Source organism: Opisthocomus hoazin, chromosome 11 (genome assembly GCF_030867145.1).
Source record: "Opisthocomus hoazin isolate bOpiHoa1 chromosome 11, bOpiHoa1.hap1, whole genome shotgun sequence".
NCBI classification, from domain to species: domain Eukaryota; kingdom Metazoa; phylum Chordata; class Aves; order Opisthocomiformes; family Opisthocomidae; genus Opisthocomus; species Opisthocomus hoazin.
Genome location: NC_134424.1, coordinates 13,008,230 through 13,028,022, shown reverse-complemented (window position 1 = coordinate 13,028,022; position 19,793 = coordinate 13,008,230). Strand labels below are relative to the sequence as shown.

The 19,793-nt window shown below is 42.9% G+C and overlaps 1 protein-coding gene across 6 annotated transcripts in view; it reads left to right on the top strand.

The window, feature by feature from the left end:
• Positions 1–19,793, top strand: part of CHCHD6 (coiled-coil-helix-coiled-coil-helix domain containing 6) — a 118,479-nt gene continuing 98,686 nt past the window's right edge. For 3 of the 6 annotated variants that reach the window (XM_075433043.1, XM_075433044.1, XM_075433042.1), the window contains exons 1-4: positions 1–199; positions 2,344–2,470; positions 3,706–3,775; positions 6,359–6,503. In XM_075433043.1, the coding sequence (XP_075289158.1) occupies positions 5–199; positions 2,344–2,470; positions 3,706–3,775; positions 6,359–6,503 (537 nt within the window). In that variant the 5' untranslated portion in view covers positions 1–4. The remainder of the gene's footprint in view (positions 200–2,343; positions 2,471–3,705; positions 3,776–6,358; positions 6,504–19,793) is intronic. The other 3 variants (XM_075433045.1, XM_075433046.1, XM_075433047.1) reach the window with 2 other exon arrangements.

Below are 19,793 nucleotides of genomic sequence, written 5' to 3'. Positions count from 1 at the left end.
GGGTATGTTGGCAGGCGGCGGAAGGAGGGAGGCGCTCTTGGCGGCGGCAGCCTGGTGCGAGCGGGGGGGCACGGCGGGCAGAGGCGTCCCCGGTGCCCGCCCCGCCGGCATGGGGGGCAACGAGAGCAGCCAGGGCGGCAGGAAGGTCTCCTTCGGGCTGGATGAGCGGGAGCGGGTCCGGGTGCTGCAGGGCATCAGGGTGAGGCGGCCCGCGGGTGCTGTGGGGCCGGGCGGTGGAGGCAGGGGGACTGCGGGGGGCGGAGGGGGGACCCGGGCGAGGGAGGTCGGGGGGTGTGAGGCAGGGCTGAGGGGGGACAACCAGTGAGGAAGAGGGGAGGAAAAACTGGGCGGCTGAAGCAGCAGGGGGGTGCAGGGGCGGCGGAATGGCTGGGAGCGGTGGGGAAAGAGGGCTCGGTGCCTGGCTGGCTTGTCTTGAGCAGCGACACAGCAGCCCTTTACCTCCCCTTCAAACTCTGCTCTCGTCCCTCCTTCCCTCCTCGCTGCTTAATGACCCCATCCTGCCCCTGCCTGGTGCTTTGCAAGCGGTTTGATGCTGAAGGCACTGGCTGGCTGAGGGCATCCAAGAGGAGACACCTCTGCCCTTATCCATGATACCAAGAGCCTTGGCAAAGCACCGCTGCCTGAACGTGCCGGGAGGTAAGAGGCTGCTGGGATTAGGGAGGATTAGGGGTGTTTCTAGGAGGGGCAGTGGGAAGCTGCTTCGTGAACTTTGATCGGACGTCTGCATGTGAGTGTTGTGAAGATGAGCCCTGGAGAGTGGTGGTATCGTTAAGGAACATTTTTTTTTTTTCCCCCAATAAGATTTATTTCACTATTTTTTGTTGGTTATTTAAGGGTTTTTTTATTACCATCATTCTTATTGCTGTTGCCTGTTCATGCTTTTATCTGGTTTTCTCCTAAGATTTGTCTGAAATGAGCTTGCAGAGTGTGTTTTGCTGTGACTACTTATTTTTCATGCTATTTTGACTAATCACTTGACAAAAGTTAACTAAGAGTGCGCCAATCTCCTTTTAAGAAGTATTTTGATGGAGGCAGAGTTGTTCTTGCTTGATTTCTTTTTACAGGATTTAGGCAGGGACCCAGTGAGGACCCACCCTCATCTCCTACAGACATAATTTGTTCTGGTGCTTTAATTTAGTTAGCAGCACTATCAGCTAGACGCTGATGAACCTAGAGAAAAATGTGAGTTCGTTGTTACTGTTAGTGACCTCCAGGAGGTCAAGATGAAGATGCCCCGTGTATCTCATGACAGCTGATTAGATTAAATGAGCTGTGGTCTTCGTAGACCTTTCTGTTTGACTTCCTGAAGGAAAACAAGAAGTTTTTATTTTGCTTTCTCGTTTGTTTGCTTATTTTGCAAAACAAAATAATCATTCCCCATTCTTAGTACCAGGGATGTTATCTGGAGTTTTTGCACCTATGTGTATAGAAGTAGCTCCACTGAGCCAGCCCTTAACTAAGTCTGGCTTTTTACAGATTTATGTTTTTTAAAAAACAGTTCCTATAAGCAGGAACTTGTCATGATAGCAATGTATAAGAGAGTTATTAAAAAAGCTGTTAAATGGGCTAGCAGTGACGTAGCCGAAAATGTCTTTTACTGTGACCAGCCTAGGTGGGGAAACGGCCTCATTTCGTTTCGTCCTGGAACCGGAACAGTCAGCACAGAACCTCTGACCTTGGGAGGAGGGAAGGGTCAGTCTTACCAGTGCTGTGAGAAGCCTCTTGGATGGAATTGCCAGAAAACTTCAACTTAACTTTTCTTTCTTTTCCATGGGTTTGGACCCAAGTAAGGGAATGAGAACGTAAGTGAGAGGGCAGAAATGTTTGCAGCCTTGTGTGAATGGGAGGGCTGTGCAGCTGTTCTGCAGTGTGATTTCCAGTACTTCTGCTGTGTTGAACTGGGCTAGCAAGCACAAGGGAAGAAGAAGAAGGATGGATGGATGGATGGATGGATTTACAGCCTGCTTAGTTTCTTCCCCTCCACTTCTGGTAAATGTGTCCCTAGTCAAGGGGTTGGCTTGTTTAGCAGTGCTCTTCACCTTTGTTAGTATTTGTGGAAGGTTCATTGTCATTGTCTGGTGAATCCTTTAGGATCAGTAGATTGGAGGTTTTATCACTTACTGATAGATTGTTTTTTTTTAAATATAAAGTCAACATACTGATGTTGACCACCCGAATTTGAAGGATGGTGGCACTGAAATGAGGTAACTGGCAATACTTTTGCAGTAGCATGGAAAGTAACAAATGGAGAGTTTTATCCTGAAACACATACTCACTAAGGGTAGACTTGGTTAACTACTTTCCCACGCATGTATGTTTCAGCTCTCCGAAGATGTTGTGAACCGAATGAAAGAATCTCCTCAAAGAGACAAGCAGAGATTGCCCCGTTCATCCAGTGCCACAGCTCCGTCTTCACCAGCTGCAGAAGGGAAACCCAAATCTTCTACAGGTACTGCCAGTCCCTGTCAGGTCTACTGACTGTGTCAACATGCTTCTCAGTAGTGCTGCCGCTGGATGTTACATAGTATGCCTGTATATTTCAAGACTGTCTTGTTGTGAGTGGAGCTCTTTGATTAGTCTGTAACACTTTTATGTATGTAGATATTGACATCATTGGATGCCTTGGTCCTGTGATGTCCTCTTTACGTTCCTGAAAGGCAGCTGTGTCATCTGGCAGTTCAAGCAGTTGAAATGCTATGGTTCTAGTTCTGTTGCTGTGTGACGTTAAGACAACTTGTTTTTCTAGATCCTTTCCTTCTCCGTCTTTAGAATATCAGCCTTCTTAGATACTGTAATGAACTTGTATCACTTTGTGAACGTTTCTAGGATTTCAGATGAACATGCGAGAAGCAAGGCAGAGAAATGTTTAATTTTTTCTTTCATTCCTGGAAGGCTGACTTGTTGTCTCCTTTCCAGGCACAGGGACTATATTGTGGATGTGTGGGGGAAATACTGCTTTTTGTTCTTTGGAAATAAGCTCATAGGGAAGGATAGACTGACTAAGCAGAGCTCTGCTTGCCAAGTGAATGGTGAGAACTTGGTTTGTGAACTTGTCTTTCTTTACAGAAACCTGTGTTTCAGGTCAGAAAACTAGTTGGTTTCTCTTGGTTCTCAAATGTACTTTGTCGATGTATCTTATCAGGGTGGATTTGCTTAAGGCATCCAGATTAACATGAAGTTAGGGAACCAAGCCTTTTCTGTTAAAGATCTGCTTGCTGTTATCCTACATCTTTCCTGAAAGTGGATTCAGACTTATGGATGGCCTGAACTCCATCAGATAATTTAGTCTCCACTTGTGGGATCCCTTGTATTTACCAGGAAAGCAGGAGATCAAGGAGAAGACTTAATGGAACTAGAGGAAGGAAATGCAAAGTAGGACTAAAACCGTGCTTATGTTTCAGTGTAAACCAGGGGTTTGAGGGGTTAACCTTACCTAGAAGTTTCTGAAGCGTGCCTCGTTCACTGTGCCTTGTTGAAGCTGATGCTGTCAGTGTGTCTTTGTTTCATGAGTTCAAACTCCATCCATAACATTCAAATTTTCTTGAGACTTTTCAGATGTGTAGTTTTTTTCTCTTGATGGGAGAACACTCAGATATGAAATGTTCTTGTCTTCTCAAATAACTTATCATGTGATGAAGGACTATATTTTGTATTATAGTTGTCACAGGTTTCTGTTCTTTCTAGGTATCCAGCCACCAATGGCAAGTGATTCTGTTCAGAAGTCTACTGCTGCAGAGCAAGAACTGTACAGGAGGTGAGGTCAAGTTCTTGCAAAAGACAATAGTTTAGCTCCTTTTGGACTATATACATATGTTTTACTTCAGTATAAGTGCAGTGACTGTGTGTTTTAATGCCTGAGAATCCCCTTTGAAGCCATGTTTGGTTAAGGGCTGTGGAACACACTTTTTTTTTTTTTTTTTTTGGAAGCCTGTCCTTTAGCCAAAAAGAGCAGTCAGGGGAGCTGTGGGCATTTGGAGTGGTGTTTGGAGAAACAGGGAGGACCAGTGTAAAGAGTTGACAACTACAGAAAACGTGTGTGATGTGCATTGCAAGACCGATAGAGCATAAACTTGAGTATAGTTGCCTTTCCTGGGACAAGTGAAGGAGTCTGTGTCTGCTACATCCCTTAGGGATTTTGGAATCTCAAACATGGTGATGGTTTTATTTCAGTTTATACCTGAAATAATCAGGTCCATCTTACGTATCTGATTCCATTCCTCTTCCTTTTCCTAGACTGGGCATAATGCCTTTCAGCCAGTATAGAGTGCTATGATTTTTACATCCAAGTCTATTTTAATTTTTTAAGATAGATATTTTAAGAAGGATAGGTCTGATTGTGGCCTTTCAGTACGTAAAGGGGACTTATGAGGAAGATGAGGATAAACTTTTTAGCAAGGCCTGTTGCAGTAGGACAAGGGATAATGGTTTTAAACTAAAAGAGGGTAGATTTAGACTAGATACAAGGAAGAATTTTTTTGTTGTGAGGGTGGTGAAACACTTGGAACGATTGCCCAGAGAGGATGTGGATGCCCCATTCCTGGAAACATTCAAGATCAGGTTGGACGGGACTCTGAGCAACCTGATCTAGTGGTAGATGTCCCTGGTCATTGCAGGGGGTTTGGACTACATGACCTTTAAAGGTCCCCTTCAACCCCAACTATTTTATGATGCTGAATACCTGTAAAGATGAGGTAAGGGTGAGGAAAAAAACTTGTGGAAGAAAACTGTCTGCTTCTCTTGTCAGAACCACAGCAGTCTCCTCCGAGTTCTCAGCTTTGCAAGGCAGCGAGAACTTCAGTTCTGTGTAACTCAGTAGCTTTCTGTTATAACACTGCTGGCCTGATCTTGTCTGTGCGTTCTTAACGATGCTGTAAAGATCGGTCTTTCCCCGTTAACAATAACAGGAAAAGACCTGTTTATTCTGTGTGTGGTGGGTTTTTTTTTTTAGTATTGCAACTGACTGGCCAAACCCGTTAAAACCCTGTTGTGTCAATCACACTGTTCTTAGGAAAGTCAGAGATGCAACCTAGGAAGTCTCTGGAAAGCTGGTTCACTTGCCTGGGGACTGTGGAATTGAAATAGCTGGCAGTTTTCAGTGCTGAGCTACTGAACTGTGTCTTGGATATCTGGTCTGGGAAAGGAGAGGTAGGGGCGGAAATGCAGCAGAAGGGTCAGCAGGGAAGACATGAAAGAGAGGAGCAGCTTGTATGTGTGTCGCTTAAGTGTGGAACAAGAACCAGACCTGGATGGGCTGAAATGCACCCTGAGAAAGTTTGTGGATGACACCACACTGAGGGAGTGGTCACTCCTGTGTAGAGGACAGTGTTACTCAGAGGGACCATGGTGAGCTAGAGGCATGGGAGAGGAGGGGCTGAGGGAACTGCATTGGCCTGGCCTGCAGAAGAGAGAGGATCTAACTGTCGTTTTTGGCTTCCTAAAATAGTAAAATAGAGATGGTGCCAGACCGTTCTCAGAGGTGCACACTGGAAGGATGAGAGTCAAGGGACACAAATGGCAGCAAGGAAATTCTGCCTGAGTACTGGGGCGAGGAGGGTGGCAGGAAACCCCAGTTAATGCAGTGAAGCACTGGAACAGGCTGCACAGGAAGGATATAGAATCTCCACCGTTGGAGATCATCAGAGGTTGACTGGAGAAGGCCCTGAGCAACCTGACCTAATCTTGAAGTTCTGCTTTGAGCAGGAGGCTGGAATATATGACATTCAAAGGTCCCGTCTAACCCAGTTCTGTGATTTGCTTCATGTTAATCTCTCTTTGCTTGCGTGTGGAATTTCCAAGGTTTGAACTGGACAAGGTTTCCTTCTTGGCAATCTGAGATTTGGGTGTTCAGGCTACGGACCTGACAAGGTGGCTTCTCTCAGTGCTGTTGCTGCATGCGTTTTATGTGACTTCTTTCCCTTGTAGAGCAGAAGAGCAGAATTGTCAGACAGGCTAATTCCTATTATTCTTGTACATCCCTTGATGTACATCTTTTCCAAAGCAGTGTCTGTTTATCTAGCTAACTGTTTTCTATTCTCACTGTTTTCAGGTGATAATAAGTTCCTTAATAGAGCTAAATATCACTGAATTATAAGCTTATATGGTGCTAAGTCTACTGTTGTTGCCAGAGCTGTACCTCACTGAAACTGCAGGTCATGTTTAAAGTTTGTTGGACTTTTGAATTCCTACTGATAATGGAGGGGCTGGGGGCAGACTTTGTGTCAAAGGATTCTGGATTTGTGTTTTGGCTCTAGGCAGGGATAGTCCATGTTAAGCCATGACCCTGTTGCCAGAAGTCTGCTGATCACCTTCTCTCGATTTGCCGTCGGCACTCGTACAGGTATGAGCAAGAACAGGCACTGGTGCAAGAGGAGTTGCTCCGGCTGGCGAAAAGAGAAAGGGAAGCAGCCAGTGAGGCCTTGAGTACTGCCCTTCAGCGGGAAAGGAACAACACTAACGAAGAGAGGCAGAGAGTGGCCCAGCTGGTGAGTAGCAAAAAACTCCAGTATGTTTCCATACAGGACAGGCTAAAATCTCTCTGCTTGAGGGGAATCATTAAATGTCACTTGTGTCATGAGCCTAGAAACCTTGATTTAGGCTGAAGCACTCATCGCCTCCCAATTCATCACTTACATTTGGCTTACAGCGTAGCTGGCCAGCTACACTTGCAGTGTGTCACGTGGTGATGCTAAGGGCAAGCTTGCAGGGAAAGGCACAAGCAGTGACTGTGCTGGGGAATGGCTTTACCTGTGGCAGGTCAGTGTAGTGTGTGTATGTGGGGTCACTGTCTAAGCTAGAAAGCACTCTTTTAAACTATCGTGTGTATGAAATGAATGTTTCGAGATATAAAGGATCAGATTATGCTGACCTGATCTGTCCTGACACTTTGCTCTGTTTTTCTAGAGTACAATTGTGCACATACCCAAATTAATAAGAAGTAATAATGATATTTTTCTTTGAGTCTTTTATGATGCTGGTAACAGAAGAACTGCTATAAAACTATCAAGTATTGTCACATTTTGAAGACGGCTTAAGACTGATTTTTAGGGACCGGAAAGCATAAACCCGTTTCATACGCACCACTGACTCCCAAACCAATCTGTTCTTGCCCAGTAGACACATGTATTTTTGGGGACTTCTTGCTGCAGCCTTGCGTATTAGTTGGGCACCTTGGTGCTGCTGAGATACAACCCGCTGGGTTATTGTTATACCGGTGCTGAGAAGAGCAGTGATGGAGGCGGCAGTACAGCGAGAAGAGACGGAGGAGAGCAAAAGGCTTACATTACTACAGTAGACTGGGGTTGTCGTTGGTGCTTAATATTCACATGATACTATTTTATATTTTCTCTTTTAAATACTTACCATTACTATGGCAATGGTGTACTGCCTGTAAACAATGCAGAGTCTTACTGGAACTGCCACTTTTTCCTGACCTGCAGTGGTATGTGGTGTCGGGGTGTGACAGCGAAGTGGGGCTGTGCTTGCCACAGATCAAACTGCCCTTTCATTTAGGCAGTGATGTTGAATTTTTATTGAGAGAACTAGATTAAGAGTAATTCTCCTTGCCTGGTACATACTGAAAGGACGGTTTAGGGAGGGGACAGAATTGAGTAATGATGGTCTTTACTGTATTTCTTCCACCCTACTGCTCTGTTGCATGCACTTGATTTAAATGAAGAATCCTTCTATGAACATATTTTTTCTGTATGTTGAATGCTAACAGGCATGGCTTACCCAGGCATGTGACTTGACTGTGAAGGATTTTGAGGTTATAATATGAAGGCATTTTCTGGGGCTGAATAAATAAAATTTGTAGAATGGCCCTAGTGGTTCAGACAGAAGGTCCCTGTAGCCATAGCCCATCTCTGACTGTGATTCATAGCAGCTGCTTACAGAGAGTGTGAGAACAGAGCAGGTGTGTAGCAGTGTTTCCTGTCTGTATGCCCACACAGCTTCTGCCAGTCTGGGGCTTAGAGGCTTCTTCGACAAGAGGTTGTATTTTCACCTTGGTGGGTAGCAGTGCTTGATGAAATTGTCTTCCATGAATTTGTCCGTTTGTGCTTTTGAACCCATTTATTCTCTTTGACTCCATGATGCTGTTTGTGTGTGGTTGGATTGATGGATGTCTGAGTTTGCTCTCCTGCATATAGCTTGTGAATGGCTGCTGCATTGTAGGAAATTTCCTCTTGGCAGGTTGTACCCTAACTGTGGGAAGCTGCAGGGTTGCTGAGCTTCAGAATTGTAATGTCTGAGGCAGGTGACTGCCATTCCTCTGCATAGGACATCTGGGTCAGCAGATACAGTATTAACTGTAGATTCTATCTATTCTAACTATTCCAGTAGAAAGAGAATATCCTGTTTGTGAATGCAATTAACGGACTTCTGTAAAGGGTGGGGGAAGAAGCTAGTGGATTTATTGTCCAGTCTAAAAATGTGTCCTGGCTCAGTAGTAGAGCCCTGCCCTCCTGCAGTGAGGTGTAGAGTAATCCTGGAGAAATGTGACTAGCAGAGTCAGGCAATATTTGTGAAGTGTAAAGAGGGCACCTCTAAAATGAATTGGGACCTGACTGCTAATATACAAAACCCGCTCTGTTATCTGAATTAGCTTTTAATCCTGTAGTGTTGCATACCCAGATGTTACATACTTGATGCTCTGCAAAAATCTGATCAGGCTCTCCTTGTGTAACCCATAAAAAAAAAAAAAAGTGACTATGGAGTGTTAGCCCAGAGTGTGGTGCAAGAATGAGAAACTGTTAAATTTCATTGCCCTTTAACTATCTCTTGATCAGTCATAAATTTAAGATCCTTAAAAATGAAATAGTCTAGCCTGTCCTTGCACAGATGAGGTCAAAGCCGTTGTCTGTCGGCTTCTAGGTGTGTTCCTAAGCAGCAACTGGTTTTGCCAGCCTTTAAAATTATTGGGATCCCTATCAGACTTGCTTTATCTCAGCTACAGTTTCCTTTTGGGCAAGGCTACCTTATTGTATTGACTCCATCCTATTCAGATCATATCTGTCCTTTGTCTTCCGGTATTATTTTCTTCCGTTATTTGGAATAGGGCTTGAATGTTTCTTGCTTGCTCTTCTATGTTTTAGCCCCAGCATGTGAGGCAAATAGTGGGTGTGAGCTGCTCTTTCATCTCTTCTGTGTCAGTCTGTTCTTTCCAGTGAAAGATAATAGTGGAACTCTAGGTACCTAGTGGTAATTCAGGTGCAGATTGCACTGGGAATTATCTGCTTAAATTTATAAGGGAACAACTTCCATGGTTTTTGTTGTTGTTGTGACCTACTAGGGAAGCCAGAGTAAAATGACGCAACTCCCTTGAAAGAAATGACATATAAATAATTTGTGTCTAGCAGCACTGAATTTAGTAAAAATTGAAAATCTTGCCACGTATAATTAGAAAGGTTTTATTTATGTATTTAATGTTTGCAGTAAGATCAGCCCCACGCCGTTAACATACCAATAGTTTGGTGATTAGTAGCCTTCTCTTGTACACTTGTGTCCAGCAGTGCTGCAATATTCTCCTTTAATCTTACCACTTGTAGGCTATAAATTCAAATGATAGCTATATTTTGAAACTGTTAAATTTTGATTGTGCTGACTGTTGGTTGTCACTTAATCTCTTCTTTATGATTTTCACTCAGTGACTTTTATTATTGGCAGTATTGCTATGATGCACTTGCTCAGTCTTATCATATAGTGCACATTCCTGGAGAGAGCATGGACTAGAGCTAACCTTTGATAGGGAACTTGCTGTCAGCTTCTGGGGCCAGTTACTTCATCATTTGTGGAATAGGGTGCAGATTAAAATTTGTTGTTTTTTCGTGGTGTGTGTGTTTTGTTTTTGTGGATGGTTTGTTTTTTCTTCCCTTGCAATGGTGTGCTGGTTACTAGAGGGTTTTACGGTTAAGTATCTGAGTCCTGTTCTACATTTTTGTCTTGATCTTTTTTTTGTGACTTTGAACAAGGCACTTAGTTTCTAGATACCTTAGGTTTTGAGTAAAACTCCTTAAAGTTTCAGTTTAAGAAGCAAAACAGCTCTGTAAGTAGAAACACCTACAACATTTACTTCCCTGTTTGAGTGAATATGGCTTTTGATTAACCATGGGGGACTGACTCAAATGGAAGTAGTCTGCTAAGCTGCTGCAGAAGAACTCTCACCGATTTGTACTGGAGATAAAATGTTTTGTTTGTTTGTACAGCACTGCAGGATTGTGGTGCTGACGGGACTCTCCGCATAATTTAATGCTGTGGGTACTTACAGTACAACAAGGATTATATGTACAATACTTCACAGCAGGGCCTAGGGTGTTTAACTAATGCTTGTAGCATGCCTTAAGTCTCATGTGAAATATCCAAGAATTAATACAGCTATCTTTAAATCCTTTTTCATTTCTAGCATGAGGAAAGTTGTCATAGTCAAGTTATTTAATTGCTTCACTGTAGTGTGAATAGTCTTACCTTTCTCCTATACCAGGACTCTTTCCTTTTTCATTTCCAATTAATCGAAACCTCTTCTCTCAACTTCTCAGTTCTTTTGGCTTTCTTTTTTTCTCCTTCTTACCAACAAAAGAAACTTTGCAAGCAAAGCTGCTCTTTTTTCTCCTTTCTGCTTTTGTAATCTCCTAAGGCTGTGCAACATATGCATCACGAGCCTCTTGGAGCCAGTGACTCCCTGCCTGATGGTTTTCACTGAAACCTTTGAAACAAATCAATGTGAAATTGGGATGGAGAAAAGCAGAAGCTTGGGGGGGGGAATAAACGCGATTAAGCGAAGACATCTCATTACTACTCTAGAAAGAGAGGATTATAACTTATAAAATAGGAGGATCTCATTTAGGGGCCGTATGCATCTGTTTTATCAGGACAGAGGGAGAGCAAATAGAATAAATGAAATTAATACTTTGAAAAGAAGCATTACCCGGATTTGAGAATTGAACTAATATGATTTGTGCAAAGCCCTGAAGTTCTTATCTCTCCATTTAATACCCCTAGGATAATGGCTTTGTCAGAGTTATTGACCAAAAGTCATCTTCTTCCTTCCCACTTTGAAAGAATAAATTCAGAAATGGGCTGATGGTAGGACAAACTTTGCACCATAATTAGCTTTTTCAGACAAGACCGACGGGCATTGGTTGCTGCTTGAAAACAGACTGGACACAGAGTTCCCAAATTGCTGGGAAAGTGTTTCTCCAGCTGTTGATGATGGACAGCTTACCATTCCCAGTGTTCCTAGTCGCACCTTGCTCACTGGCTTGCTGGACGGCAACCTTTGCTTTTTGGTGGCTCCAGCGTTGCGCTGTTGCAATTAGTGTGGGAGTGATTATGAGGATTTAAGGTTTGTCCCATCTCTGGTTGCTCCAGCAGCTGGTTATAATTGGTTATAGGCTGTTGGATTCTTTTAAGATAATTTCTTGCCCATAAATAGTATCTTTGCTCTTCAGAGCCTCTCATCTCCTGTTGTTGATTCTGGAGAGAAGGGCTGAAGGAAGAATGCATGACTGTGAATGCTTTTGCTCAGGGCAGTGGCTTTTGATACTGGTGTCATCTTGTGAATGTGGGATTTTGAACTCTTGGGCTTTATGTGTGGAATACTTGGGACACTTCCACCCTTGGTTTAGAGTATGTTGGTCTGCTGACATTTTAGATTGTGTTTTCTTCTCCAGTTCAAAGAATGTGGAGGTAAAATTGCTGAGCACAGCATAAACAGCTCATTCATAGGCTGATACAATGGAGCAGAATTTTGGTGGTAGTAGGGAAGTGAGCAGGCGGAGTAGTGTTTTCTTCTTGGCTCGGTAGCAGTGGAGGAATGATCTAATTGGCCCATTCATGGAAAGTTTTCTTTAGGTTTCCAGTTGTTGGTGAAGTTTTGAATTTTTACTTACCTTTTTTGCTGTGAATTGCCCACTGTTGTTGAGCAATATCAGCTGTAGATGCAGCTGAGCGGGTACTGAATATGGTTTTAGAAACGGTGCTGAACATGATTTAGTTTTGTTAAGACTTTCATTTACTTTGTGATAAGCCGAGGATCAGCTTCATCCTGGCTGATTAACCATAGGTAAGCATCTCTAGATTAGACTGGGGCTTTGTTGTGCGTAATCTCATATCGTTGTGACAAGCTGGAGTGACTGGGTGCCATCTGGTAGTAGCATGGTGTTTTTTGAAACTGTCAGCGTGGGGCTGTCAGTGAAGTGAGACTGCTGTTTTTTGAGGTCAGGCCTCTGTCGTCAAAACTTGTCGTTTTTTCCTCCCTATTTATTGGAGTTGTTGTAATGAAAGGTATTGTCTCTGTGAGCTTTGCGTTATGGTTTGGATACTGCTGGCATCAGGGCCGGTTTTGTTGGTCCTGTTTGCACCTGAAGTGTAGCACATTGAGCTAAAACCCTTCTCTTTCTGAAGTTGCAAGTCTACGTGTAGGAAGTAGGTTGGTTCTGGGAGGAGACATTGCTAATGCAAATCTTGGATTTTAGTGCTCAGTGGTTCTTTAATTTCTGTAAATGCTTCTTGATTGAAGTTTTTTGTTGGTGAAACATAAACCACTGATTTAAATCGGAAAGTACGGAGGCTTGTTTTAAATAATAGTGCAAAATGAGGGAAAAGCCCATTCGGTTATTTTTCTCGAAGCTTGATTTTCATTGATGTTACAGTGTTTAGCAATGAGTATCTACATGTGTTTACTACAGGAATGACACCTTTTTTTTCAGATTAATTTTTTATATTTTCTTTAGAACATGACTGGTGCATTTAGTTACTGTAACATTAATTCCTACATACAGTGTGAGTACTACCAGTTGCGGGCACAGTACCTCCCGAAGAGCGTTGTTCACTGCAGTTTGGCTGTTTGCAGGGCACTCACATTCTGTATGTCAAGCACTCACCTACCCTTAGTGCATGCAAAACCAGCTAGGGAACTCTGACTAGGCTAGCAAGAGTGGCATTATCTGTGGCTAGAAGTTGTAATGCAGTTGGTTTTGATTGCTTTCACTAATTGAATAAAACTGCCTTTTAAATGTGTTGCTACAAATGGAAAGATGGGCTTTTTGGTTTAAGCCTTAACGATTTATTACAAACTGTTGCAAGGTATTGATAGGGGGATTTAAATAGCTAGGCTGAGTGGCTTCAGACCTTGTTGCTTAGCTTGGACAGCAAGAATGAGGGTGATATAAGAGATACTTTTGTAGACTTTCATTTGAAGATAATGTTTTAGTGCACGAAGTCTTTAAAATTAGTGGTCTGTTATTCTGTAGTTTCTGGCCAGAACATCCGTCCTTTTCCCCTACACTTGGGTGGTTCTTTTGCTGCTACCTTCTACTGTAGAAACGGGTGCATTTCTGCAGTGAAGGAATTATTACTTTTTGTGTAACTATTAAACATTTAAGGGATCCCTATAGAAAGTAATCTTGCAGTATTAAATGGTGGACTTTGGAAAGGTTTGCTTTAAATTTAAGCTTGGCATGGTGAGGATCTACATGTCTTCTACCTTCAGCAAGCTAATAACTTCCAGTCTCTGGAGCATCAGTGAGGTCTAAATTTAACCAAAGCAATTTCGGAGAATGTGTACTACAATGAACCCAGAAAGTAAAAACAAAGCCAAACCAAAAGAAAACCTTCTCTTTCTCCATCTTCTCTTGAGGGAAGGCGAAGCTATTATCTGGCTAAGGGTAAGATGCTGTGTATGTACTCCTTATTTTCCTTACTACTGCTGCTATGATTTGTCAGACATTTATAGCATTTTTTTTAACAACTTCCAATTTCTGCAGCTAGTCTTTTATCTCCTGACTGAAGGTTAATTTGTGTTTGGAGAGTTTTTGCAGATTGCAGCAGCTGATGGTCGTTTGAGCTTCTCATTTTTGTGGTCTCTTGGGCTAAGGGGCCTTATCACAAGGTTGGCCTCTTTTTACATCCTACAGCTGCAACAAATTGGAGTTGTCTGTGGTGCTGCCTACTTCCCCTGTCTTGCCTTCAATTCCTCTGTGCCCATATTTCACACTTTTTTTTTTTTTTGTCCACTAAGTTCATATACTCCACAGAAACTTCTTCCAGATTCATTTGTTCTGATTTAGGATTACTGTAAAGCCATTCCATCATTTTAGAAGCAGAAGATTAGTCTTCCTTTCCCCCTATCTATAACTACAAAATATTGAATTCATAAATAAGAGAATAATGTTACAGAATGTTCGGGGTTGGAAGGGACCTCTGTGGGTCATCTAGTCCAACCTCCTGCCGAAGTAGGATCACCTAGAGCAGGCCGCACAGGACCTTGTCCAGGTGGGTCTTGAATATCTCCAGAGAAGGAGACTCCACAGCCTCCCTGGGCAGCCTGTTCCAGTGCTCCATCACCCTCAGAGTGAAGAAGTTCTTCTTCATGTTCAGACGGAACTTCCTGTGCTTCAGTTTGTGCCTGTTGCCCCTTGTTCTGTCACTGGGCACCACTGAAAAGAGCTTGGCCCCATCCTCCTGACACCCACCCTTCAGGTATTTATAAGCATTTATAAGGTCCCCTCTCAGCCTTCTTTTCTTAATGTGTTGATATTTTTCCATGAATGGTCCAGCAAAGCTAGTACTGCATCTTATTTTTTACTCCCAGACTACTGTGGAGTAGTAGAATTCTGTTCTGATTTTGCAGCTGACTTTGGGGGCATAAGCAGCAGAGATACGGTAATGCATCAAGGTGTTTTGGTAGGCTTTCCCTTGCTGTGAGCCAGTATTAGCCAAGTGTGTTGTGGTTTGTGGTATGAGATTGTCACAGGTGTAAAGGCTGAGAGTGTTGTAAGAACATAGTCCCACTAGCTTGATTAAACTTTATTTTTGGATTATGATCTTGCTTGCCTGTGTTTTGAGTACGTGGGATATTACATGTATCTAACAGTATCTGGTGGTAGCTTTCCTATATTCATTGTATTCTGTCTAAAAAATAATGATGTTTGAATCTTGAATCTCAGTGATCCTTGATCAGTGAAAATTTTCTTGATGTTTCTGACTGGAAAGTGTTACTTAAAAAGAGAGCAGGATTAGGAGTTTAAAGGGCTAATATAACATCTAGGAAATACGTTTGCACTGAATGGAACACTTCAGTTGCTCTTGCACTCTCAGGTGATGGGGATGTGAGGTAGGTGAACTGCCACTGGATGTCTTTTCTGTTATATTCCCTAAATGCCACGAAAACTAGCTTTGGTGCTTCTGCCTAACGTGGATGTCTTGACATGATCCTCGTTGGCGACAGAGGAGTGGTAAAAAAGATATCTGAGATGGGCAGAGTGTTCTGCACCGGGGGCTGGTGTGAGAGAGAAACGCTGCAGGGTTCTTTCTGAGTATCAATAAGAAACGTTGACAAATGGCTTAGTAAAATGACTGTTTTAGTAAGGTAAAATAGAAAGAAGACTATAGATGGTAAGTAGATCTTACATCCCTTCAGATGCTGGGAGTCCTCCTTTCATGCAGCATTGGACAGACCCTGGATGGATTTTCCCATGGCATGCTGCGCAGGTGGAGAGGTTCCTGCTTTTTCGTCATTAAGCAATTATATTCTTGCAAGAAAACAACTCTGTTCATAAAGGATGTTCACGTGAGAACATCTTGCTGCCCTTTCAGATAAAGGCAAGGTCCCGCAGGGGCCAGTACCGAGGGGCAGCTGCCTGCAGGCTGCTCTGCTACGATGCCGAGGAATCTGCAGCACAAGACAGGCCTGAAGGCCACGTTGTTTCTGGGCGTGCAGCACAGCGCAGGCCTGCGCCTGCTCAGGTCAACTGTTCTGTGGGCCACCACCTCCTCGATGCACAGTGGTCTCCCGGTCAGGATCACTACATTCCACCCCTTCATCCACATCCAGTTCACCTTTCTCAAAGATCAGTAAGTTACAGATTATATTAGCAAGCTGTTCAGCTGATAGGAAGTTTCCTGGTGGGCTGGAATGTTGTCTGTGTGGTAACGCCTGTCAGTGCCCAGCACGGACTGCCATGGGGTATTCCAGCGGGTGTCCGTGCAGCAGCTGCTCGTGGTAACGTATGGGCTTCTCAAGCCCCAGGCAGGGGGCCCAACAGAGCAGACATGTCCTGTTCGCAATCGCATTTCCTCAAATGCAATGTCTTCCACAAGTCTCCCAATACAAATAGCTTTGCTGGGTTGTACTAGAAGATGAAGCTGAGCCTACATGGTATGATGGGAGAAATCAAAATAAGCACGGATGTTATTTCTTTATTTCTCACCTCAAAGAAAAGTTATAGCAAGCTGATAGGAAGAGTATATTTCACTGAGGCTTTTTCCAGTTTGTTTATACCCTCTGCTACAGTTGGGCATCCTCAAACCTGCTACTGTTTGCTCATGAAGTTTATTTTCATTCTTATTTTCTTCCCTCTCCCTCCCTTTTTCTTTCTCTTTTTACTTTCCCAAAACTGCAGGATGCTTTGCTCCTGCTGCCTCCTCGTTGGTGGCATTATCAGGCACGTGTGCAGCGGGTGAGATTGCAAACGCTGCTGTTCTCCGGGATTCTAAGCATCAGACAATGTTTTACACGGCGTCCCATTCTCTAGCTGGCTGGTTGGACATGATGTTGGTGCGTTATCTTCACGCTGACACACACTGGACATTAATAGAAATACATTGCTGAGGCACATGTGTGGAATTTCAAGCAGCCTTTCTAGCTGTGCTTTAGATAGTCTATTGTGTGCTTAACCTCTTGGAAGAGATTTTGATGAGAAACGCATAATGTTAACTCTTGGGTGGCTGGGTGGACTCTCTTAGAGTTTGTTATTACAGTCAGCATAATATCTTCCTAATTGTATGCTGCTTATGTATTTTGGAGTTTCAGCAGTTTTAAACCTATCTTTCCATGAGCAATATTTCTCCTTCCTAATGCAAATGTTTAGGGAAGAAATAGCTCTGGTATTGCACGTAAGGAGGAGGTAGGAAATACGTGCTGCAGAGGGAAGTGAGCTGCCAGCGCCCTTGTTTAGCTTTGTGTAAAGTCTGTCCCTGTGTTATTTTTGGCTCTGATTGCCTTACATCAACCAAAAAAATGACCTGGAGGCAACTGCTGCTATTTACCAGGAATTCCTTCTGCTTTTGGAGCACATCAGAATTTTTATTGTTTCCTTTGTACTATATACGTATACTTGTTTGTTATGACCATCTGCAATTATGTATATTATTTATGAGGACTGAGTAAAGCATGATGGAAAGTAGCTTCTTAAAAGTGACTGTACTAAGGGAGAGGAAGTGAGCTGATGACTTTCTCTTTGATTTTTAGACAATGAAAATAGAACACCTGCAAGCTGATGAGTGAGGGAAGGAATTAGAGAGTTAGCTGGCTTTCTTTTTCCTGTCTGCATGTTAGATTGGGGCTTTGGAGCCTTTTTAGCCTTGAAGACTTCGTGATAATGGGCAAACTTGAAGGATGATGCAGTAGGAGTCAAGAGTAAAAACTGATCAAACAGACAGATAGAGCAGGGCTATGTATAATTACTGTCCAAAAGAAAAAAGCTCCATAGTTTAATACCTACTTGAATAGTACATTAGACCAAAGATACATTTGTTAAATAACCAGTGTTCTTCCAATTAGGACTGGGAGCTTGCCACGTACATTCACTGGATCTTCAGCCTAATGCTTTTGCCGTGGAAGAAGTGGTTCACTGTCTAGCAGATGACTTCACGCCCCTTTCTTTTTCCAAACACATAGGCTTGGATCTCTTCTCTCTCCTTTTCCCTTCTCTCCAGCCTCTGAGCAGAATGGATTCATCTTGCTGTAGCTGTAATTGGCACTGTCGGGCTGAAACTGTGACTCCCCTCTGTACCTTCCAAACTCCCAATACACAAATGGTTCCTTACAAAAGCTGTTCCCTTCCCAGCTGAGGGCCTGAGCAATCAGTCTTTTTTGTATTTTCATATGATATGCTCTCCTAGTTTAACAGCTAAATGTGGAAAAGGGGGGATTGGGACTAAGGGTATTTAAAAAAAACCAAACAAAACACAACAACAAAAAAACCCACACGCCCCCCAAACCAAACAACAAACCACCACAAAACAAAGCAGCACCCTAAAAAAAAACAAAATCCCCCAAAAACCACCACCAACAAAAGCTTAAGTCAGATGCAAGTAAACTTCATGTTTCTTAAATCCTCTTCCCTAATTTTTCTGGAGTACAAGTATTTTGTTTCAAGTACAAAACTTGGAAAAGCAAAAGAGCTGTAGAATGCAAAGCAAACTAAAATTTTAAAGATAGTGGATGTCAGTCCAGCCTTTATTTTTCTGTCGCTTAAAACTTTCCCCTGCAGCCAGCATGCCTTTTCCTGTTCAAGGCTCAGCATTTTGCAGTGTAATTTTTCTAAGCTTTGTGCTATTGAGGGTGATCATAGAGTTCTATTTAAAACCCACTTGTCTGTGATTTCTCGTTATACAGTGACCTGCAAAAAGAGGTGGTTCTCTGTGGTCAAGTAAGAATTTGACACTTCCTTTACTGGTCACAGAAGCAGGATGCATCATCACCTTTTCCCATCTGATGGCTGTTGAGAAGCTGGCTCTCAGGTCACTCTGCCCGTGTTCCAGGTGGTGATGAAGGGCTATCTTGATGAAGGCAAGCCTGAAGCTGTTGCCAGCCACTTGCATTTTCTTTTCTTTAGAACAGTTTAGAAGTACTTCATCAAATTTTATGTGTCTGAGGTAAAAAGAGTTTTCATTGCAATTAGTCTAGGTAGAGTATCAGTTAGTGCTCAAATTAAGTGGGGCCATTAGCCATGCTCCTCTTCCAATAATGTCATTCTGCCATAGGCTGATTTTCTAAGGTTAATAAGGAATGTGTTAAGCACCTGGGGGGAAAGGAGCTGTAATGGTCTTAGCTCCCATTCTCCTCTGCCTGGATAGGACTAGCGTGGTTGATAAATACTTTGCTGCCTCAGGCCTTGCACATGCGGGCAGCTCCCTTAGGAAAGAAGGAAGTTTGAGGGGTACCATGAGTGTTCTTCAGATGGGGTTGAAGTGGCTAGACAGAAGAGATTTCCTTCAGCATAGTCTCACTAACGTGAGTGTTAACCTCTCTTAATTTTGGTGTTTCGCTGTCAGGTATCTCGGTGGGCAGGTAATGGCAGATGACAGATTTTTCTGACTACATGCATGTGCAAGCACAGGCAAAATTATGCCTTGTTCTTTGTATGCATTTAGAAGTTACATCTTTTTTCTGCACAAGAAATATGTCTTACGGGGCATTCTTAAACTGCAGTAAGAATTCACATCTATGTAAGAATGAATAATAAACTTCTGTATAATTAGACTAATTTCATACAGTTGCTTGTTGGCCAGCAGATGTTGCTGTTGAGCTGGGCTAGGCTTCGCTGTACAGTTCAGCAAGTCATTTGCCTATTTTAAGAGCTATGATGCAGACTGATTTGGAACTAAGTTTCCTGCTTGACAGTTTGTCATCTACTGGTAAGTCAATATACTATCCAGAGACTTATGGTACATCTTGTGCACACATGTGTGTAAATAAATAAATCATATCAGAATGTCTTTTTTGACCTGTGCATTATTTTTTTTCACTTCATTACTGACTCTAAATTCTTACGAAACTTTCTGCTTTCATTAGCAGAGCGGTTTCGATTTACTTATTTTTGAAATAATTTTTGAGGGAAGGAGTTTGGCTTTTCAAGTGAGCCTTTAAAATGTGATTGTGCAAATGGTGTCTAATAAACAATCCATAAACAGCACGTCCTCATTAATACCTGTTTGTATTTAGGATCTGGGAAAATCTGTTACCTGCCTCGTGCGGAGTCTGGGAGGTGAAT